Raw genomic sequence first — 24,723 nt, 5'->3', positions numbered from 1 at the left:
GGGTAAATAAAATGACGCTGCATTTTTACAGTCCCAAGAACTGTGTTTGGTGCAGTCACACAAGTGTCTAAGCAATTTTAGAGCTGTCCGAATAAACTGCACGGCACACAGAAGTACAGAAAGATGACTCTGCCTTCTAAGCCAAGCAGGTGCAGCAGACAGAATGCGCACAACAGAATAGCTTTCGTCGTCCTGAGCTTGTGAGAAGAATGAATGCAGATCTGAGAGCACAGATACAGAATAAATAGGCTTGTCCTGTTAGCTTTCCTGCTTGGAGTGAGGCATAGGTTGTTTATAAGGACGGCGAGAAAGGGAAAGCTTATTATTCAGCAGAGACCCTTTCGACGGGGGCTTTAAAAACGAGCTGCGAGGAGGTGGACGCCAGTGAAGGATTGAGGATAACTCAGCTTTCCACCGTCTGCTGCATGTTCTAATCTGCTCTTGCATGCACTCGCTCCCCACACGGCATTACGCACTCATCTGAAGGAGCCATTTATTCCAGCAGCTGAGGACGCGGACCACCAGAGATTTATCTTGAAAAACCACGAACGCCATCACATCCAAATGGAAAACACCTCGGAGAGTGGAAAAGTAAAGCAGTGGTTTAAATAATGAGAGACTGTCTATAAGCTCCTGCTCATCCAAGCACCACTGAATATCTACTTAGCTGCGTTAGGATGAACATCAAGTCAGAGATGAGTGGAGTCCTGCTGAGTTAGGCTGTAATTTTAGGTTAAATATGGGCTGAATTCCCAGGATACAGCACACTGGTGAAAATGGTAGCGCTGGTGTAATGGTACTCAACCAGTGTCAAGACTCTCAACAAGAAGGAATAAAAAACACACACACACACACACACACACACACACACACACACACTATATACATTTACTTTCCCACCAAAAACTTCCTTTGCCAAATAAATGGCAAGATATTAATTTTTACCTCTAATGGCTTTTTTGAGGTTGGATCTGGATCTAATGTAACTATTACTGCATATATGATCGACACCGTTAACCTCACTGAAACCCAGGTTTAAGATTTCTTGTACCCTAATAAAGTGTCGTAGCAGGAGGTTTCATTTACTTATTTATTTATATTTTTTGACCTTCACAACTCTTGATAAACACGTTACTGCCTGAATCGAAATACAGCAGCACACCGTCAGCTCTGCGATAGGCTGATCTACATTTCCCTTCGAAATAAACCCCAAATGGGGCATCAGTCAGCACTGAACAGTTGGCACGGAGCACCTGTCTAACATGAGAGAAGTGTGAGTTAATATTAGCCCCCGCCAGAAGTTCATTACAAGCTTTTTCACTCACAATTATCTTGGGAGGCAAGACAGACTGTAAGTCCGGAGTAAACAAATGTATTTAAAGGGAAAAAAAAGAACAAAACACTGAGTATCATTTGGGTCGGGAACATTTGCATACTAATCATGAAGACCTACAAAGCAAATCACCCCTGTCTGAACTAAACCTAGAAAATAAATATATAAATAAATTATTTATTTATTTGTAAATGACAGCAGCTCTTTAGATTTCACAACAAAAAACAGAAATAGTTTAAATTACTTTGAAGAAAAAATATATAGCATTTGGTTTCTCCCCTTCTGCTGTAAATAAAAAAGTTTTTGAAAATGCCTGTTACACTTTACGTTGTATGTAAATTCAATGATGAACGGATCAAAAGAAGCGACCCACAATCATTTGGAAATCTCTGGTTCCACTGACTTGCATTAAAGGTAAAGCATGTTTTTTTCCTTCTACTGTAAATTTACCTTTAGGGAGATACGAGGTTTTCTGCCAACATGATATATTTTATAAATATGTATTTTACACACACACACACACACACGACAGAATACAGATACACAGGTTTACTTTTTAAAATGATGCTGAATATTCAATCAAAGAAATTCCAAACTGGACTTCATTCATTTTAATAATGCTAAATCAGCCCAGCTGTAGAAACTGCCTAGGTGGGTTATTTGACCTAATCACTCAAAAAAGGAACTCCCTTCTAGAGCACCCTGCATTTTTCATGTATTCAGTGCAGACAGTTCCCTGTAATACTGTTTATTACAGTTCACAAGTTTTTTCACTGCTAGTCTTGCAAAGAAATACAATTAAAGAAAAGGGAACAAGCTTTTTTGGCTACACTACTGTCACTGTGCACCTGCGGCAAGAGTGTTTTTGAACTGGAACCACAGGAACATACAGGCTTAAACTGCCAGAGCTACTGCAAGCGATTAAACAGACAACGCACTCATGGGGCTCTGGCGTAAACCCCCGTGTGGCAAAGTGCGTCGAGTGCGTTGATAGAAGCACTCAGCTGGCGCTTTATCGGCCGGTCTTGAAAAGAGAGAGAGGCCCTGTATCATGCTGGCCTTGAAGAAGCGCTGTTGACGCAGGCCCACTATTGAAAGGCTTGCAGCGACTAAGAGAAGAGAGAGCTACTGAATACGAATATTTTCTGCCCCGAGAGGTGGCGAGGCCTTTATCTGTGGAGAGCTGGCAGTCATTAACCTTGATGTTTTCATATCGAGAGGTGAATGAGAGTGAGCAAGAAAGAGGAGGTTAAACGGCAAGGAACAAAAATCGGAGGCTTTGTGAGCGTCTCTGCGCGAGATACGCCGCTCATTCAAGTGCCTCCTTGGCTGCTGTGAATCGAGCTCTGTTCCGACTACAAAGATGAGGGGGTTAGGTGGGGTGCGTCGTGTCAGAGGGTCTCTTTTCAGCAAACGAGCAGGAACAGACACGGGGACAGGCTGCAGACGGGCCGAGCGGACAGGTAAAGCAGCGCTTTGCATAAAGCCCATTTACTCATGCAAACCGCTGCGGCTTTATAACTACTGCACTTCGTCAGCTCCCCGTTTCCACACAGCCGAGCTTTTATCTTAAGAGCGAGAGAGCTCTCCAACGCTCTCCCCTCAATACTCCTGCACTTTACATAAACACTTCAAGAAACCGTTCTTCCATGCAAAGCAGCTGATAAAGGAGAGCAGTGCTCAGAGTCTGGAAATCAAACAGGAATCAGATGACCTTGTGCTTTTTTTTACGTGCCTCCGATATCACGAGCGCAGAGCTAACGAAAACTCTGACGGGGACCAAAATGCATCAGCGCCAGTTCCAGTGCCTTGAGCTTTCCCTTTTTTTGCTGAAGCGAGTATTTGGGATCTTATATTTAGCAGATTGACACAGAAACATTTTGTAGCGCTCGCTGGCTTGGCAGTGGTGGCGAGATGACCTGCCAGGGAAGAGGAAGGGATTGGCTGCTGTCGCCGAGCTCAGCAACTTGGTGCAGCCCAACGCAAACATGATTCATCATTAATGTGGACACCGCAGGCCGTGGGACCGCAGCCACGTTACCCCCTGGGCCAACCAGAAATGCACAAAGGGGCCCACGCCTGTAACACCCAACTGGTTGCGCATGTAGGTCTAAACACTGAAGAGGAAGATTTCTTGGCCAAAAACTAATCTAGGACTCAAGGAGATTCACAATTTACCATGCGATTTAATCCCGGATCAGGCTGACTCTGTTTCTGGGAAACCGTCCATATCAATACCAAACAAAATGGGTCATTCATGGGAATGTATAGACAAATGCTCACAATTTTGTCTATTGTTAAAGCCAGGCATGACTTAGATTTCTACAAAAAAGAGCATCACAGGAAATTTCTTCGTTAGTGAAAAAGCCATTCAGATGTGAAAAGCTTCACTCTAAAGAGCCAGAAGTGTTCACAGTGGTTTGATAGGAACCAGAGGGCTGCCTCTAAAAGCTCTACAGAACGTTATCAAATGAAATGGTTATGAATTCACTACTTCAAGTCTGAGGCATTCATATATGGCAGTTCTGAGGTAAGCTTTGCAGAGGTGAGCATGTAGGGCATTATAGGGCAAAATAGCCCTCCCCCCTTCGAAGTCACGCTTTGGATAGTAAATAAAATGATTATATTTGTGCTGTAGACACTGTGACCCCTGGTTCCTTTCACCATCACTGTTCGCAGAATAGCAAAAATGATAAATGAATGAACTTTGAATGAATGAAGCATTTTATTACAAGCTGGCAGCTGACTTAAATCATAAAGCCAAGGCCTAAAGGGAACTAAAGAGTCGTTTCCACTCTTCCCACTACCAGAACATTTTGCTTCCAGTCAAGCTCCCAACATCCCAAGATAATTTCGGACTGTCGGAATTTGTCGGAAAGGCCAAATCGAGGATAAAATGGTGCAGTCTAGGCCTGGCTTTAGTGTATTAAAGAGTCAACGTGAAGGAAAAGTTTGGCATAAATATCCAAATTTACACAAATGTTGACTTGAGGGGAAAATTTAATTTTTCATTTTCTGCATCTTCCAAAAGTCCATAACCAATACTTTTCTTGTATTTTATTTCTGGGGTCAATTTATAACATTTATGTAAATTCATGGACTAAAAATGTGAAAATTCAAAACAGAAGAGTGTCCATATACGGACTGTATGGGCTGAGGAGTCGTTTTGGAGCTCCAACAATGTTTACATATTATTTCAACCTCAGTTTTCCATAAAATGGAAAGGGCTGTTCAACACCCAGCTTATTTCTAAGGCAGGCCCACAGGCCAAAAATTTAAATGGATGGTTTCTTGGGCATAAACCATTCATAAACCAATCATAAACCCTGGAATAAACGACTATTCAATGGTATTTTATCCAGGAACAGCCTTGCTCGATTTCTGGGAAACTATTTAGATCAATGATAAACCAAATGAGTCATTCAAAGATGCATACAGGCCACACTGTACAATTCTGTCAATCGTTTAACGTAATAAAGATCCAATTTAACCACCTAAACAATCCACATTCACATTTCCAGGGGAGCTTTTCCAGCTTCTCCACCCAGGGCCATCATGTAGCGCTAGCAGGCTGCCTCCAGACGGCCAGCGCTCGAATGAGCCCAGACCAGGACGCTCTAATTAAACATGACACGCGAGTGAAACCCACCCAATAAAGAGGCCAACCGGCCCCTGAAACATTTAACGCCCCGACTGACGGAACAGGAGCAGCCTGCCCCGAACATTCTCCTTTAAAACACAAATCGATAAGAGTGCACTGCACACTAATTCCCCACACTGAATTAGGAATGAAGCCAGAAAGGAGGGGAGGACGAGGGGAAAGGAGGTGAAGGCAGAAAAACGAAACGCGGTGTTGGCCTCATTCGCTCACTCAGGAAGTCTGGAACAGAGAGCAGGCATTAGGATAGAAAGCGCTAGAACCAGGAGGCATTAATAAGGCCCAGAGATAACGAGACCCATCGTCCTCTCGGTTCCGGAAATAGCTCGGTAGCTGAAGGCCACAGTGTGGTTTTAGGAGGGGGTAAGAGGGGTGGGGCGGATGTGGGTACAGTATTTAACAGGAAATATCGAAACAGATGCAGATCTGCAGATCCACCCGCTCGCTGCCTGGGCCAGTGGAGCAACACTGAAACTTCTGACTACGGCCTCCAGGAGTGGGGCTAGCACTTCATTAAAGACCTGTTTGTTTCCTATACATGCATTCTTTTGAAATGTGAATGTCCTTAGTGTGATTTTTCAGGTACTAGCTAAGCAGCTATGGTAGGTTTACAGATAACACTCATTCACAAATATGTACAGAACACTTACGATATAAAGCTGTAACGATTCACAATGCAGTCTGATCCGATACGCCAGTGGCTCAATTTAGTTCTGCGAAAACATGGAGTGCCTGGAAATCTGCCCTCCAATATGTCAATGTTCACATTTCTAGTTAATTAGAGGATTCACCGTTATAAAAAAAGACATGAGAGACTTTAGAGTGGTATGGCACTGTGGCTAGAATAATAAAAATAAATAAAAAACAGGAAATGGCATCTTAGCTTAACAACCACAGTGTTTAATTGTTTAAAAGTTTCTTCCAGCCCCACTGACAGACCGCATATGCAAATGAGGGGTCACACCAGAGGCTTGGGCCATACTGACGATATGATCTCTCGCACTTGCTAATTAAGTTACACGACTTTACGTTTAAAAACTGCACCGTCTGAAGCTTTAAGATCCACAAAAGCGATTAGACTGATTCTCATTTCGCGTGTCGTCCGAATATGTTAGTGTGGCTTCAGAACATTTGGTTGCAGCACTTTTATTTTCGGTAATGCTGGTTAAACTATACAGACGCTTAATAAAGCCGTGCTGCAGTGTTCCTCACACAGAGCTCCTTCCTTCGCGAAACTGAGGAGGGCTTCAACAACCTAGACACTGCAGTCACACCAAAACTAATAAAAAACAAAAAAAACAAAGCTAATCGTCTTTACTAGTAAAATAATAGTAATAACTCTCACAGACGATGTTAACAGTAAAGCAGGAGGGCTGATGTGGTAAGCTTTAGCTATAAGCCTTCACTGTTTTAAGCAGCGAGTTACAGGCTGTATTAAACCTACAGCAAAAATCACCAAACCATACTAAGAACTACCAAACCAGAGTAAGAACGAAAGTAGCTTTGAGATTTTTAGAGTAAAAACTCAAGCACGTTTATTCTCTGTGATCTAAGCCGACCTCTGTGTGGTCTTACCACATAACCCACCATGCTGAAAGAGTTACGGGCGAAAAGAGCTGCAGTAGGAAGCGGCTTCTCGGCCTGTATTCCTAGCTCTTTGTTCCTAAAGCGTGCCCATGTGGCTGCTGGTGGCGCAGTAAACGCGGAAAGGCAAAGCCCCAAGCTAATATGCTAGTCCTAATCCACTGCACTAGCCAAAAACTAGTATTATAAATTTTTTAAAAGTGTCTGATTTTGAGGCAAAAAGGAAGGAATTTTTTCTAAAAGAGAGACTGCTCTCACCGTGGGCTCTCTTATTGCGTTGTTATTACAACTCATGTAATACCAGCAGTATTAAAATGAGTACTTCACTTGCCTCCATCTGTTGGACGCATGGTGTGATGAATTAAGACCCTCATCTAAACTGCTGCACCCTAGTGTGATACTGTTTTCTCACCCATAAGACTTTTATATCGCTGCTGTTGGAGCAAAACCTTGCAACTTCCTTTTCATTTTTCAGTTTTTGCCATAATTTATAAATACCTGTGGTCCTTTACATTGTGTGCGAATTTCATGATGAAGGGACCAAAAGAAACGGCCCGGAACGAATTCTGGTTCCACTGACTTCTGTAAAGCTATTTTGGAGATTCGAGGTTTTCTTCCGAACAACAGCGACACGTTCAGTTACTGCAAACTGACACGTTAAACGTCCTGATTTGTAGCATTAAAACGTTCTGAAGAACAGGGTGTACCCAAACTTTTGCCGTGTTTCATACCACATGGGTTATCTTGCTCAGGAAGCCTGACTCCGTGCGCTCCGAGACCAATAAGTCAGGACGTGAACTATTACCAGACATCAGGAGCATAATTCAATACTCGAGCAGAGACGTACCCGATGGTTTGATGAGACGGAGATCCTGGCTCAGTTCTGACTCATGCTCTTAAAGAGCAAATGGGAAAGTGGGGGTGGGGGGGCTCCTGTTAAGCAGGAGTTGAACAGTCTTCGCCCCACAGCTCTTGATTCCCAGGCACTTTAGATTCCTTCATTTCCCCACACCCCCCCCCCAAACCACTTCCAGATGTGGCAGCAGCTGCACAGAAGCAGGAAAGGAATATGTAGCCGCTTCATGTCATTTGCTATTCTCCTCAACAAAAAACACCCAAACAAGCCCGCAAAAACGTATGCCAACGACAACCAGCGCCGAGTCCGACTCCTTTATGAGCGGCCAACTCCAAATCAACGGCTATGAAAACGTCAGCACTTCGCGCAGAGCGAGAAACTCAGAACCGAACTACTACTGATGGCAAAGCAACAAACTGCGCTGTTCAGCCAAGTTTTTAAAAAGCTGATTATAATGGGGGAAAAAAAAATGACAGGAAAAGCACAGGGTGACCCCGTCACCTGTAACAGCTGACTCGACTCGCACACCTATTAGAAGATGAAAGGTACTGGGCAAAGGGGAGGAAAAAAAGACCACAGGAAAACTGACCTCGGCAGCTCCCGAGTGCCTGAGTAAGTGTTTTCGCAAAGCTGCTGAACATGTCTAGCCATGGCTCAAAGCCTGGTAATTGGGCCAACGTTGTTCAACGAAGTGTAACCCATCTGGGCCGGCCATAACAAAAGCCAAAAAAAGGAAAGCAAGAGAGGCGTGGAGTGTAGAGTCAAAATCGGAGTAAGCTTAAGTGACGTCCTACTTATTTTCTCACCGATAAATTCTAACAGCACTCCAAAACCTGTCCGTTTCGCTTAAACCTGCGAGTATCTACGCATGTTAGTTTGTACTCAGCTACCTCGATAGAAGAGCGCTTCAACACGAACACGTTGCCAAGGATGTTAGGGGCATGACTGAGCAAGGAGACTCTAGCTGGGATCAGAAACAGTATAAATATATTTGCCTGACAGACCAACATGTTGGCACATCATCCACCGAAGAGAAAAGGCCGCACGAAGAAGGCGAAGAGACCTGATCGGCATATGATGTGCCGGTTAGCTGTGCTGTTAGTGTATTAGCACGTCTGAAGAGGCAGCCTTCGCTACTCATCCAACACAAAAGCCTGTGCTCTGGGTTATTTTATAATAATGATTAAAAAAAACAACAACATTAACTGTATTCAAACGTATTCCTCTAAATGCTGCTAAGATTTTCTGCTACTGAGCTTCTGACAGCAGTGTTGTGGCATAAAAAAGTAACATACTCAACGCAAGTATGTGCACAAATGCACATAATCAGCCCTGCATTCTTACACTAACGTGGCAGTTACAACACTCCAAGCTCCAGAGGGCGCTATCTGTAAACGGTGTGTGCATATATATATATATATATATATATATATATATATATATATATATATATATATATATATATATATATATATATAAAATATATATATAGGAGCACACTGCATCCTGTCCTGCAATAGATTCCTCAAACTGCTACTCTGCCTAGACTACTGACCGCATGAAGAGACACTGGTGGTACAGGACAGCTTGGCAGTCATTACTGCACCCCTTGCAGCGATGCTAAGGGTGCAACTTGCACTTGCATTATATTACCAACTGCCCCAGGACCCGTTTATAAGCCAAAAATGCTCTAAAGCTGTGTTTACATTGGGGTTGGGCAACATGACAATATCTACCATTTTCATAATAAATTGGGCCACGTCACAATACGCCTTTCTTAGCATATCTTGGCTATCGCCCTAAGTATCTCTCTCTAACATATTACATATATATGTAACACACACACACACACACACAGGGTGAGTCAAAAGTCACAGGACAGGTTCCATTTTATTAATAACTTTTATCTCGGGGGTCATCAAGCAAATTGTGTATGCTGAGAAAATCTACAACACCACCCTCAGCACCGCATCGAGGCAGCATAAAAAAAATGAATGAAATAAAACTGTCCTGTGACTTTTGACTCACCCTGTGTGTGTGTGTTATACATACACACACACACACACACACACACACACACACACACACACACACACACACACACACACCTCATTGCCGTCAGCCTCGAATGTCCATTTAAGTCTTTTCTTTCTGTTTTTCTGTTTTTGACAATTTGAAAATGTCAGTTGCTCTTTATATTGTGTGTAAAATTCATGATGAATGGACCAAAATAAATGGCCTAAAATGACTTGGAAAACAGCCTGGTTCCCCTGACTTATATTTAAAGTAGGTTTATTCCTTCTCCTGTAAAGTTACCAATAGAGCATAATTAGCCATGTTTAACTGGGTTTAGTGCGTAAAATGTTGGATATACAGTAAATCACTGTATGCTTAGGTTTTTTTTATATAACATTTCTTAAAACATGGCACTGCTTTGTCTTTTCCAACTCATTACAGATCCAAAAAAAATATTTGATACACACACACACACACACACACACACGTCGTTTTTCAGTTTCTGACATCATTTGAAAATGCCTGTTGCTCTTTATATTGGGTGTAAATTTCATGACCACTGGCCAAAAAGAAACGGCCCAAAATTACTTGGACAAAAAGTCTGGTTCCATTGACTTACATTAAAAGTATGACTTTTCCTTTCCCTGTAAATTTACTATTTTGGTAACAGTAGCAGTGAAACGTGTGTATATAATGCACTGCAGTGGGGAAAAAAAGCTTTTGGTTGTGCTCCGTCAAGTTCCTTAAGGAACCCGTTACATTCCACCACTGAGCTGTTCCTTATTAGGGCACTGGGCAGAACAACACTTGCCTACACGCACAACTTTGAATCAGCCAGAAAAACAATAAAAGACAATCAAACAAAAAACTTCACAACCACCCAGGTTAAATTCTGTAAACGTAATAAGCTTCGGTCCGACCCAGCAATAACACCCTCTGCGAGGGAGCTCGGCGGCCGGCTGCGCTAAGTACATACACCGTCCGTGTGGAAGACTACTCAGAGGTGGACGAGGCTAAAAGCCCTCACGGCTTCAAAGCTGCGAGTCAGCAGAGGAGGACAAGGAACGGAGGGGGCCGAGGGGTCAGATGGCTGTCTGGACTCCTGGACCAACTTGAGTTTCTGCACCAAAGACTTTTCTAAATTTAGTTAAAGCAGGGGGGGAGGGGGGGGGGGATTCAGCCGGTTTATTCATCAAGCCGCAGAGTCCACTCAAACCTTCCCCCGTCATACGTTTAGAGCGGGATGACTCAGCCTCAGGTGTTTGGACGCCGCGGCGAGGGCTAGGGGAAGAAAAAAAACAGAAGAGGAAATACAGCACATAGGGGACGCAGCACATGGCCAGCACACTCCAAATGTCTGCCATCGCTGCGGGGACAGATGCACTCAGAGGATCCAATGAGTCAATGGAATATCTATGCATCATCTCAAGGAGGCTCGAGGGATGCATCATACCAAATAAAACCAGCAATAAATAAACCTGAAGTGGATATTTGGCTATTTTTTCACATAAAAGCAGTGCTTTTACATAGCGACGGAAAAAGAAAGGACAGTAACACACACAGGGGCAATGGTACACAACCATTAAAGTATTTAAAGGAACTCTTATGCAAAAAACAATTTACAATTATGCAATTGACCAGCCAAAGCATGTCTGGAGGCCAAATTTTCCTTCTCTATTTCAGAACTGGAGCCACGAGGCCAACATTGCAACCCTAGAACTGAACAGTCACCCAAACCCTTTCTTCTCTCAACACATCCAGGTCTTCATTAAGGTCATGCAAACCTGTCAATGTGGTTTAGGACACAATATAACTTACTGTAAACTATAAAAACAAACAAAGCGTCAGCCACTTCACACAACAGGGTCTGTATTCACAAACCACCTCAGGAGCACGCGTGCTTGTCTAGGGTCAATATATAACAATGACCAGAATAAACTCCCCAAAACTTGACCCAAGATCAGTCCTGCTTTGTGACTACAAGTCAGTGATGAAGTATCTTTTGGTATAATTCACTGCATTTTAAACCACACTGACAAGTCTGTGTGACCTTCATGAGGACCTGGACGCACTTTGAGACAAGATGTATATTTAAGGATGCATATTTTTAGACAGAAATCATTTGGGTGACTACTGAGTTCTGGTGTTTGTTAGCAAAGTTGTACCTGCAAGTCTGGACTCCAACCATCTCTTATACCCAATCGGCTACATCGGGAGTGAGTGGGAAACTGAGTACATCCAAACAATTCCTTCAAAACAAAGACTGAGTAAAAGTACAAACTAAAACAGCAGTGCAGTCCCTTTTATATATAGCAGTCCCTTTTGTCGCTGATCCAGGAGTTGCTCTAGAGTCCCAGCGTAGGGACAGTGGCGCATGACGCAACCCCATCAGCTCCGCACACTGTGTAGCAACAGAGGGGTAAAAATATCAGCAGACTGCTAACACCCGAGCTCATAAATATAACCCCTGATACTCTTGTGGATAATGGCAGGGCAACCAAGGTGCAATTCGAAGGCTTGAGATACTGTATCTCCCCTGAACGAACAGATTCAGAGGTCTTTTCCACTGATATGGATGTTGGCAGTCATTTAGCATATCACTTTTTCCTCGTTATTCCGGGGTGACATGGAACTTTGCAAAGTCTATGCTCAGTTCATTTGACTTGAGCCACACGATGATATCAGCATGTGGATGGCACGTGTTCTCACTGGCGAATGTCTAAAGACTATGAATAGTTTGAAAATGGTGGAATGACATGGTTGTGCTGAGCAGGGGACAGTGCTCTCCTGACAACTCCCGACCACCCAGTCTAGTTTTAAAGCTTTTCCGAACTCCATCTTCAAGGAATGGGACTATTATCTATCCCATTAGCAAAAGCTGACAATGCAAGTCTCTCCAACATGGTGGCATTGCATGTGGTGCCATCTGAAGCAGTGGCCACCAACTCTTGGCCTGGAGATCTAATTTCCAGAAGAGTTTGGTTCCAATCCATCGCTGCTGTCGGAAGAAAACTTTGCATCTCCATTTTTGTCATTTTTCAGTTTTTGATATATTTTGAAAATGCCTGTTGCCCTTTACATTGTGTGCAAATGTCATGAAGAAATGACCAAAATAAACGGCCTAAAATGACTTGGAAAAATGCCTGATTCCATTGACTTACATTAAAAGTAAAGTCGATTTTTTCCTTCTCCTGTAAAATTGCCACCCTGGAGATGGTCGTCTTCCTCCAACAGCGATATAACACTCCCCCCTGATCTAACATTAGCTGATCCAGCCAATCAAGGACACCTGAAGAAACGTACCAGAGCAGGTCTGGCAGATTCTGGATGGAACAGGATGGCTCAGGTAGATCGTCAGGACCAGTGTTTGTGACGGATGATCTAAAGGCATGTCTAGTATACGAATCAACAGAATTTTCAAAAGCTTGGGAAAATAACATCAGATCACTGGTTGAAGACACCAAAGCACAGCTTTTAACAATACTAATTTGAGTCTGGATCAACTTAAACATCGTAAGAATGTCTGTGCTGTTTTGTGGTCCTTTGAACATCATGTATAAAAATAATTCTTTTTTTTTGGTAGTAAGCAAGAAATATGACAAAAGTAATGAGCAAGTATAAACTGAAGGCTTCTGGTGTGGTATTTAGTCTACAAAAACACAGTTAGGCCTTCAAACCAGCGTGATATCAGCTGCCTAAACCGAGCGTGTAAATGAGTGTCACAGGATTACTTCAATGGAGTCTTAGCTCAAATGGAGCCAGCTGCCAAATGCTCTTTTCGCAGTGATCCACGGCAGATAAATCGGGTGACATTTTCACATGGAAACTTTGTGTTCTTTGCAAATATCTGAAGTTATTGCAAAAACGCTAAACGGAGAAAGAAAATATCCCATAAATCCCACAAATCAAGCCCATCTGTGCACAATCAATGGCTTGCAGGATTATAAAGCATTTAAGCACGGCTCATAAACCTCAGCCTTTTGGAAGCTGGAACAGACAATCCCTGATGGAAGTGTCTGAGTATTTGTCTCAGTGTACAAATCCTATTCTAAATCCTACAACGGAATGCTGTTTAGAGTTACCATCGCAAACCCCACCTTATTATGGAAGACGGACAGAAGGAAGAACGCGTCGACCGAAATGCGGCGCTTTTTAACGAGGTTGGGTCGCAGAAGAGCTTGCATTGCTTTTTGTAGGCTGTGACAGAAGCTTCTGAAGTCTCACGTACTACAAAAACGATCCTGTTATATGGTGAAAGTTGCTCAGACGAGCTGCTATAACCCTCAGAGGTCGTACCAACTCTCAGCAATAACAAAAGCACACTGTAATTCAACCATCACATCTCACTGAAACAAAAGGGCTGCTTCAAAACTTGAGATATTTTGATAGGATTTCAATCTGGTGCAAAGCAATAGCAGAGAATATGAAGGAACTGTATTCTTCACGTAATTATGCAATTAACTGTGCAAATACGCAACCAAATACACCAGAAAAGGCTTCTAAGAGTTAAAGAGAGCAGCACTTTATTTGCAGCACCATCAAAGTGCAGCAGAGCGCAGAGACGGTAGAGCCCACGGGCTGAGATGAAGGGAGCTGAAATGAAGTCGCCACATCTGAGAGACTTCGGCTCGCGACGGAGGAGCCCCCGCATTCGAGGCCGACGACTCCCGTGACCTCCGGTGACGTAGCACTGCCCTCCTTCCCACCAGCGCAGCAGATCGAGATGTGACCAGAAACCTTTCACGGAGGGAGGCTAGAGTCATTGGTCAAAACTGCATGACTGAGTATAGAGGTGGGCAATATTATCGTACGTTACTGCTATGATGATAAATGACATCAGAACACATTTACAGAGATGGAGGCACTTCTCCATTTTGACAGTTTGAAAGTGCCTGTCGCTCTGTACACTGCGTGTAACTTTCAGGATGAATGGACCAAAAGAAATGACCCAAAATGACTTGGAAAAAACTCCACTGACTTACATTAAAATTAAAGTATGTTTTTGCTTCTCCAGTAAAGGAGATACAAGGTTTTTTCCCCAACAACAGCATTAGCTTTTTCTAGTTTAAGCAGTTAACATCAACACTGTTCTAACAACAGAAAAGACAGTATAGTTTGTCCTGTTTAACACCATGTGAAACGTTAAACAAAACAATATCACTGTTTATGGTCATCACATTACACCACACAATGCTTTTCCAAGGATATCATCATCATTCCAAGGATACGTCATCAGTCTGACAACCCGCAGATTTCTCACAAAGCAAGGCATCATCAGTCTTTCAAGTACCGTGCTGTACTGTTTTCACAGAATTACTCTGTTTTTTGATTTAGGGGGTTAAATATTGCAGTGTAATACTTTAAAGTTGCCAGGAACTACTTTTATTTAAGCTATCTTTCAACACAGCCAAAGGTGGATGACATTATGGAGAAAAGAAAAATAAACCAAGGGAAAAAACATGCCTAAATTTTGAAATCCATATGGTGTAAAAACAAACTGCCTTGACATATCGTGATATATTTTCCCCTTATTTCCCACCTCTATGTGGCACGGCTGGAGCATCATGCTGACTTAACAAATCTCACAACGACCACACCTCTAGCGGAATTCCATAAAACAGGATCTCAGTTAGCCAGATAACTTAAGCCCAAAGATGAGGAATGATGATAACGTCCACTAGGAACGTCCCTTAGCTGTTCTCGTGTTGGACAGGCTTGAATGTGTGCTCAAGTTATCCAGCTAAACTGAGAAATCCTGCTTTGTGGAATTATCCGGATGCTGCCTAGAAGTGCCAATGTTTTCCAATTTTGCTCAGAGGTTTTAGGAAACTGTTCAGATTCTCCTTCCCAAGTCCTACGTTCACACAGCAGGTAAAAGTGGCCCAAATCCAGTCTTTCTCAATTCCAATTTGAGACGATTTCCTATGCAGTACTGATATCCGATATGTATCCGATCTGCGACAATCAGACTCAGTCTGAACAGCCAGATCGGAATTCACGCGACTTTTATGTCCGTGCAATTCAACATTCGTCACCATTTTGCGCTGATGAGACTCAAACATTTAGGCTGATGTTTCCAAAAAAAAAAGAGGAAAGGCTGCAGCGTCAGGAAAACATCTGAAAGCAAAGCTAAAAGAATCCGAGGATTCGAACTGACAGTGGTCGAATAACATGCAATTTTTCCGGCAAACTCAGACACATTCCGAGTGATCAGTCAGTGAAGCTTCATGAGGGCTCCGATGATGCTAGCAAAGAAGAAGCTGAACCCTCCAGGAGCGACCGGGGTTCGCTGGAAGCAACGGGAAGCATTGTTCTTTGGAGCACGCGGCTCAGTTTAGGAGCTGACCTGTTCAGACTGATGTCGCGTACAGGTCACATTTAGACGATACTGTGGACAGCCAAACAAAACAAAAACGGATTTGGTGAGAAAATCAGATCTGGGCCACTTTTACCTGAACTTAGCGCAAATTAAGTCGTATGGCCTCGGCATTACAGCCACGTCCTTCAGTGCAGAACAGGCATAATTCAGAATTCCACAAATTCACCATATGTTACAGATCACAGCTCATCTCCACACAGCCTTGCATAAAACATGGCACTTGCTTTTCAAACATCAACCAAAGATTTCCATCTCAAACTGATTACAATCACAACTCAGGCATGTTGCAGTGACGCATTTGAGATGTCCTCGTTGTGCCACGCACAGGGCGGACACGCAAAGGACTCAAATCACAGAACGCCTGATGACGCCGAGGACAGCTCTGCCACAGAACCATATCAAAACACGGCATCCCTTACGCAACTCCACGCTTTTGGTGGTGGTGGTGGTGGTCAGGGGGGGTTGTTTCAGTTCTCTGTGTAGCCACAATATCGGTTTAAATCATGTAGTGAGTCTATTTACCAAACAATACAGATTAGATCAGCAAGAGGAGAAAATACTGTGGAAAAACAAGGCCTTGACATTCCGACGATCAAAAACATCTTTACAAGCGTGATCATTTCTGCCGTTCTATCGAAAGTGATGATATAAAGAACGGGCAGAAGGTGATGATGTCATGTCACCATATTTTACAAAGCAAGCTGCTCAAATGGTTTTTCCATCTGAATTTACACGCCCAAATTGTATGGCAAATTATCCAGTAACTACATTAATTCAACTTAAAGTTTAGTTGGGTTTTTTTTGGTTAATTTTCCCCTCAAATTAACGGAACATGTTTATATGCTTAGAATTTACTGTTGAAAGCCACAAATCTTGTTTGTACTTTTTATAAAAACATTTTTCACAGAGTTTATCACTAAAGACACGCCATCCGAGATCCAGTTTATAGCTGAAATTTGTGGGGAAAATGGGTCGACTTTCAGTAGTAAAAGCTTATAAATCACTCATCTATCTGACTGGAAAGAAGACAGCTGCAGCCTCATGACACCCACCTTTTGAATGAAGCTTAAAATGCGAACGTTATGAAGTGAAGAATATGACGAAATGCACTTTGGCACCACCGGTGGTTCCACCAAGTTAAAGAAGTTAATACTTCAGATTTAAAAGGTGTTTCTGGTTCTTTATGCTAGACTAGCTTTGAACGCCTTTGTAAATGATCACCTGAAAAACCGGGGAAATAAACATTTGCTTACATAGAGACTGAGGCAAAGATCTGCCAAGCGCGTCTCAAAGTAATGCAGACTTCTGAACAAACAAGGCCAGTTAGGCTGAACTGATTAAGGAGGAGTCAACAGCAGGAAAGAGAAAAACTAATTTCCAAAGAAGGGTTAGGTTTTCACCTGTGGGCAGTAACATTAACGCGTGCTCAATGCTTACAATCTTGGCTGCAACCTTCGCTTAACAAGTGACGACGGCAGATACGGATTGAAGATTTGTCCTCGATGGAAAACAGACCACAGAAACTTTGCTTCTACCAAAAAAGTCACCAATATTCTCAAAAATTTCATAACGGAGATTTTTTTTAAAAAACGATTCATTGGCTCCAAGTTACTCACTGGCCCCACCTTCTGGACAAAAATGATCATAATAATCGTCAAAACTTTGCGAGTAGAAATAGTCAATTTTACAGCTGTTTATGAAATAAACATTATAAACGAAGTGCTGAGAGTTCCTCAGCATACAGTCGACAGCATGTAATGCCATCTGTCTTAAAGATCAATAGTGAAGCAGCCTGCCTTCTGATATGAGAGGTAACAAGATTGTAAAGCGACTTGACAAGACCGAGAGCTCTAGATTGTGGTTTAAGATTCTGCTCAAATGGCAATTCTCCAAGAACCATTCTGTGGGAGGCAAAGTAAATAAGTTGTCATCAATAATAGACAGCGAGTGTTCAGCTCCGGCTGGTTCCTATCCTCCAGACATACTCGGCGGCCTCCGCGGGCTCAGATTCACTGTCTTGACTAATAGCTTTTGATAGGCCTTTGCAATAATTACCGAGGGGCCCTTATCGCAAACTTATGCGATGCATATTTCATGTCATGGCTGCATGTTGGCAGCCAATCTCTGAAAGCATGATTGGAAACAAATTTGCCCCAGTTACAAAAAAAGGGGGGTGGGGGAGATGTACAAAGAGCAAACGTGCTACTGGATTCTTTAAAGCACTGAATCGAAAAGGACAGCATGAAAAGATCAGCCAAATTCAACAGCCTACAGCTTTACGACTGAGACTGCGCATCTCTGCGCCACGTTCCCTGAAGCGACTGTGCCCAAACAACGGTACATTAGACAGCATGAGAAAACCTGTCCATCCAAAAAGTTCTGTTGTGTCATTTAAAGCTTATGTCTTTCCTTCATGTCCCAACACGGCCTATAAAGAGCTGCAACGAGGTACGTAGGCGTCATGGATTAGGCTGTCTAGCCTAGACCTCCTTTAAGAATTGGCACGTTAAAAACATACTGCTTCATGTTCTGCATATCCAAATTAATCCAGACACCCCTTCGAATTACCCTTTAGGTACTCCAATAAAACACGAGCAGTCACAGGTCACCATGTCAAATGCCATGTGTCAGCCAGAGGGGTAATAAAGCCCCCCAGCGATAAGCTGTGGAGCAGCAGAACTATGCTCTCTGGAGTGATGGAGCTCCATCCAATAGCTGATCTCACCAATTCTCTTGGGGCTTAATGCAATGAAACCCTCCCAGCAAATGTTCCGACATCTAGTGTAAAGCCTTCACAGAAGAGTAGAGGCTGTTACTGCAGCGAAGGAGGAAAAACTCCTTGTTAATACCATATTTCATACAATAATTCATTTCAGAAGAACGACTGGATTAGCAGATGTCCACAAACATTGACATACCCACTCCTTCGCAGGAGCACAAGACAAGCAACAACTCAATGTCACGTGCCATTAACCCAAATCTAGCTCTCTGGCTATTTTGCAGAGCTACACTGGTCTTGGATCAATCCAGGCTACTGAGCCGCAAAACAGAACGACATGAACTTCTACTCAAAAAAAAATTATCCCATGAGAGGCTCCAACACGGACGGACACTATAAAACACGAGGCCTCTGAACCCACAAAGTCAGCAACAAGGACACTTGTTAGATTTCGCACAGTCATGCTGAAAAAAAGAGGAATTCCACTGACTTTTCAGACGTTCTGTGAATTTTAGCTGCTAAGAGCATCATTCAGAGTGGACTGGTGGAAAATGCTCCTTTCTAGGGAAACTTGCAGAGTCAGAACTAGACCTGTTCACAGCAGTGGTGTTAGGAACCAAACGTCCAAAACAAAGTTATTTCAGGAAATGTTTACGAATATGCTGCTCTCTGCTCGGACATGGTTTCGGGGTATTTCTGCGATAAGGCTGTGGAGAATATTTTTGAAAACACATTAGTGGCAAAGAGACACAAGCAGCAAATAATAAGGCAAACGGCAGCCAAAAAAACGTTTCGGATCTACCGCTATTGTACTCTTATCAACAACAAAAAAGACCAGCGGGTAGGGTCACAGGTCATTTTGGAGAGCGACTAAAGTGGAATACGTGTGGAATAAATTGACTGAATTTAAATGACCATTCGTTTCTCTTCATCTTAAAACAGGCAGTGTCTCGTATGTGCGGTCTATCAGAAGCGAACAGTGGACACTCTGAGGGTCCGAACCTTATGTCGTAATCAAGCAAGTACAACAACTTTAGGCGGCTTAAGATTTCACGGTAAAATGCCAACGAACACACAGCTGAGAGGAAAAAACTCCAGTCATCCATTTTTCTGCATTAAATGAAGGTTTATACTCATTGCGGCTTTAACTGAAAAAGCCCAGAGACGTGGTGTTTGGACTAATAAGCTAAAATTAAGCACAAAACAAAATGTATTTTGGCGGTTAATCCCCGTCGAACCTACACAACATTTGTTTTCTATAGTTTAGACACCTACATGATCTGTCCTTCTCTATTAACATGAAAGACTGACACAATGATTTGACAGGCAGTAAGATGTCATACATATAAGTGCCAAACACAGCTTCTACCTATAACGTTAGATAAAGGGGAACTCCACCGAATTTTCTAAATCTCTGCATAATTAAACAGCAATGGTTTGCTTTCCCTCACAGAACGTTTTTACATTAAATGGCTCTGAATATGCTGCATGTTGTCTGAGACGTTGGTTGATAACAGATTTGTGATAAAGTTTTCGGTCTAAAACGTATTTTAACCAGTTTATTTCAATCAACGTGTGGTGTTAGGATTAATGAAGGCAGTTCTAAGACAAAACAGCCCCCAAATAAAACAGACTGAGCACTATTTCACCATCTACGTTACGTGTAAACACTCAGAAGACAAGTGTAGGATCACTGGTGGTTGTGGATAGTAAATAAAATGGCTATATTTATGCTGTAGACACGGTGACTCCTATCACCACACGCTGTAGGTTAAAGAAGTCCGAGTCTCTGGAGTTTAGCTATAATCAACCGATCCACACTGAAACACTCAGAACGACTTTGTTGACATCTTGACGGTTTTATACCACAGCGATTTTGAAAAATCGGTGAACTTCCCCTTGAAAACAAAAGCACGCGGACACGCATTTGCGCGAACTGGCTCGCGTTAACTGGACGGAGTTCGTGTGTTATGACAGCTACGTGCTATCTGGCTAGTTAGCTCAGTTAACTTCACTCAACTTCATTACAGGGGAAAAAGCATGCGAGCCGAAGTTTATTGCAGATAACCAAGATAAACGGCTGAAAATACTGCAGCCCTAGTGTTAACACCGAGTTATGCGGTTGAACAGGACAGTTTAAAAATAACTATTAAGCAAAACTCTGCACTGAATCTGCCCTGACAAAAGACAATGAGTTAGCCACCGTTAGCAAACACGTCAACCCGTTTTCTCCCCCCTCAGAAAAGCCTCGTCTGACTCCTCAAAGCGTTCACGACTCAACAAACGTGTTGCTTCGGTGTTTATCGAAAACTAAACCGACCCCCCGGCTATTTAGCGCTCAAAAAAGCAGCAATTTCAACGTTAGCCAGATCAGTTAACATTAACCTAGCTCCTTAAGCGCAGCTGAGAGGTTGAGCTCGCCAACAAGCGCCGTGTTAGCCAGCAAACCCGGCTAATAAAACACACAACATCAAAATAATAAACTTTTCTCTTCCTTCACAAAACACTGTCTACATAACTCACAGAGCACACCTGGAACCGCTACGGCTAACTGGCTAATAGCATGTTTCAGACGAGGTTGAAGTTGGCTTCCCATTCGTCGAATTTCCCCGTTCCACCTTAAACGCTGCAGCGTTAACATTCGAGCCCTCGAGGCGCCAGAATGCAAGCGCTGCAGCATTTAAGGTGGAACGGAGAAATTCGAAAAAAAGAAGCTAACTTCAGCTTCGTTATGTTTCACTGAGGGTGCTATTAACCGTCACCACAGCGCCACCAACGTAGAAACAACCGCACTTCATCGCCCCCCTCCGTTCTCCCTCCCTCCCCCGAAAAAATAATTCAGCCATAACACAATCATAAACATCCATTACGGGCGACAAAGTTAACATCTCGTCAGGTGAACGTCTTCGCGCAGCACTAAACCTACTTTAAAAAGGCACAAAATATGCCCAAACTGGTGGCTTTTTTCCCCCCGCGGCGGCTGATCGATGGGAATTGAACAAAGAGGATCAATTTCCAATCGAGAGAGAGAGAGACGCTTTAATCGATGCGCGAAGAGGTCGCCGAAAAGCCGGGGATCCCTCCTCCCTCCCCCTGCCAAAACAGAGCCGAAAAGCCCGGCAGAAGAGCACCGGAGCGAGCCCCGCGACCGAGGCGCCGCGGAGCGCCGAGACAAGGCGGAGAGGAGAAAGGCTAACCTGCAGCTGCTGCAAATCAAAGCGCCTCCAATATTGAAACATCGATCCCGCATTGGCCGCCATCTTGAGACATATTGAGACGGAGTGAGAGGCTGATAGAGAGAGAGAGAGACGGAGAGAGGGAGAGAGAGAGCGAGAGAGAGAGAGCGAGCGAGAGAGAGAGAGAGGGGCTGGCTGGAGTAGTTTGGGGAGGGAAGCGGCGAAAACACGGAGCGGAGTTATTGACCACCGCCTTCGCTTATTGAACAGCGACGCGGACTGGAGTTAGCTATCGAACGCCGGAGCTGCTTATACTGTATCGAAGCGGAGTTTATTGAACGCGGCTCGGCGATCAGTTTAACGTGGAAAATCCGGACTGGACTTTTTGTTTTGTTTTGTTTTGTTTAGTTTTTTTTTACAGGCTTGCAGATAAACCATACCTTACTCCAATGTGAGTACTTTTAAGGGGGATAATACAGAATCATTTGTTTTTGATACGGTATCGATCGTCCTGCTTTGTGTGATTATTGCGCTTTGCAGGTTGACATATTAGTCGTCCGTATTCTCTCGTTCCGTATTCACGTCTACATCCTGATTTATTATTTTTTGCAGAATGTTTTGTAGATCTTCTGACACCTGAGCGTTAACGCCTCAAATCAATATCGACAGATATTCGATAGAGTTGCTCCTCTTCACCAGTTCTGTTTATTCTAATTCTTCTCTTCTTTTTCTTTTCGTTTCTTTTTTTTCTCTTATTGTTGATTTGTTGATTTTGTATTCACTTTCGTGCGCGGATGCTATAACTTGTCAATATCGATCACTATCCTGGAAAGAATAAATGACATGCTTTTTTTTTTGCTTTTTTTTGCAGGAGGTTTTCGTCACTCATTCCTCACATCTTTTCAAACACGGGCCGCTTCTGTGTCTTTCTGTCATTCTATTCATTTATTTATTCGTTCGTTCATTTATTGATTAGACTGTGACGACTTTTTGTAGAATTTCGATCAGGTGGTTTGATCGCAGTGCTGGCCGCGAAAGCGAAAGCGAGCTTATGGCGCCCCTACAGGCGGAGAGGAGAACTGCAGGCAGTTTCCTGCACACGTTTTAACCTCGTTTGCACAGAAAGCTCTTCAAAAATCATGTAATTATTCTACTCAGAGCATATGAAGACTGCTGTGAATTGTGAATGTGAGTTGCTTTAATAAAAGAAGAGAAAAAAAGTTCATTTGTTGCTCTTGTGAAAGTGAAGTGTATTTTTTATTTGATCTTAACTCAATTTATATGCAGGCCTGTTATATTGCAGGCCCACTGTATAGGTGTACAGTTACCATAAGCCCATCTATTGTCATGCACAATGTCAGCCACCCTCTACCCCATTTATCATTGGTCAGTTTCTGATCTCAGGACCACTGCTGACCCAAAGTTATAAGAGTAGCAAACTGTGAGGTTACAGTGTTTACTGAACTACAAGGTAAGACTTTCTGGTGACCAGTAAGGGCAGATGTGCTTGGGACTTGCTGGCATACCAGCAAAGCAGGCTCCCTGTTAGCAAGAGGATAGTGGGCCACTGTTGACCCACTGATGGCAAAGCTGGTGGTCCACTTGCGGTTTGCTCAGCGTTTACCAGGCCGCCCACCAGTGGTTAAGCAGAGTATTAGCCAAAATTCCCCTTATTTTCGCTCATTTTCTGCTCACAGTGCAATTTACTTATTTTTCTAGTTATACTTTGTAAAGTAGTAAATCATTTTAATGTAGCAACAACAGTTTCTTTAAAGCCACTTTATATTAGGCCTAGTCCTTTTTTCTCTTGGTTGTTTGTCATATTTGTCTCTGTTTATTTTCTAAAATAAGAGTCTGTGTGCATTTAAAATGTTTCAGGAGAATTAAAACCCACAGCCACGACTTAGTAAGGCGTGGGAACAAGATCATGCCTTGCTAAGTAGCAGCCACGCATTAGGATTTTGCTCCCATGTCTTACTCAGATGTGGCCATACATTCACTACTAATTAAATCATGGCCACGACTTAGTAAGGCATGGGAATGGGATCCTAAAGCATGATCATGACTTAGTAAGGCACGGAAACAAGATTGCATTAGGATCTCATTCCCATGCCTTACTAAGTCTTGGCCATGTCTAAGTCATGGCTACGTTTTAATCCTGACTAACGAGTGTGGGGGCTTTCAGTGCCAAGCTTTAGGATCTCATTCCCATGCCTCACTAAGTCATGGCTGCAACTTAATTATAATTAGTAAGGCACGGAAACAAGATTGCATTAGGATCTCATTCCCATGCCTTACTAAGTTGTGGCCACACATTTTTATTTGTACAGGATGTCAGCACAAATTAAGTCAAGGCCACAGCATAGTAAGACATGGGAATTAGATAATTAAGTTGTGACCACGTCTTAGTAAGGTGTGGGAACAAGATCAAACCTTAAGAAGTAGCGGCCATGCATTAAGATCTCATTCCATGTCCTTACTAACTCAGGCCCATGGTTTAGGATCTTTAGGCTCTCATTCCCATGCCTCACTAAGTCGTGGCCACAACATGATTATCTTGTTCCCAAGCCTTACTAAGTTGTGGCCACACATTATTTTTATTCATACAGGATGTCACCAGCAGGGCTCCGTAATCTTCTGCTTTTGTGTTGTAATAACGATGTTTTCAGTTTCGTTACACAAGTGCTAGCTTGGTACTATTTATTAGCCAGTTGCTGGCTGGGCTAGCAGTCAGGAGTGTGTGTGTGTGTGTGTGTGTGTGTGTGTGTGTGTGTGTGTGTGTGTGTGTGGTGCATGCTGGGTGTTGTAGTAAGACAAAGACCGATGAAAGAACATCTAAAAAAACAAGGTAATTTCGTGAATTCAGTGGAACGGCTGAGGAAACTGAAACTGATCTGCATAACATGACAAGTAACTCATTAAACTGGTTTTAGGCTGGAAAACTTTACATTTGAATGTACAGCTGATGTTTTCACAAATGCTGCACTCAGAGCTAAAAATGG

The 24,723-nt window shown here is 43.0% G+C and overlaps 1 protein-coding gene across 1 annotated transcript in view; it reads right to left on the bottom strand.

Annotated features, from left to right (window-relative positions):
* cux1b (cut-like homeobox 1b) overlaps positions 1 to 21,921 on the bottom strand; it is a 231,930-nt gene extending 210,009 nt beyond the window's left edge. The window contains exon 1 of the mRNA XM_037530974.1: positions 21,743 to 21,921. Within this exon, the coding sequence (XP_037386871.1) occupies positions 21,743 to 21,805 (63 nt within the window). The 5' untranslated portion in view covers positions 21,806 to 21,921. The remainder of the gene's footprint in view (positions 1 to 21,742) is intronic.
* Positions 21,922 to 24,723: the final 2,802 nt, after the last annotated feature.

Source organism: Pygocentrus nattereri, chromosome 19 (assembly GCF_015220715.1).
Source record: "Pygocentrus nattereri isolate fPygNat1 chromosome 19, fPygNat1.pri, whole genome shotgun sequence".
Taxonomy (NCBI): Eukaryota; Metazoa; Chordata; class Actinopteri; order Characiformes; family Serrasalmidae; genus Pygocentrus; species Pygocentrus nattereri.
The sequence above is the reverse complement of the archived record's forward strand: the minus strand, read 5'-3'. Positions and strand labels throughout refer to the sequence as shown.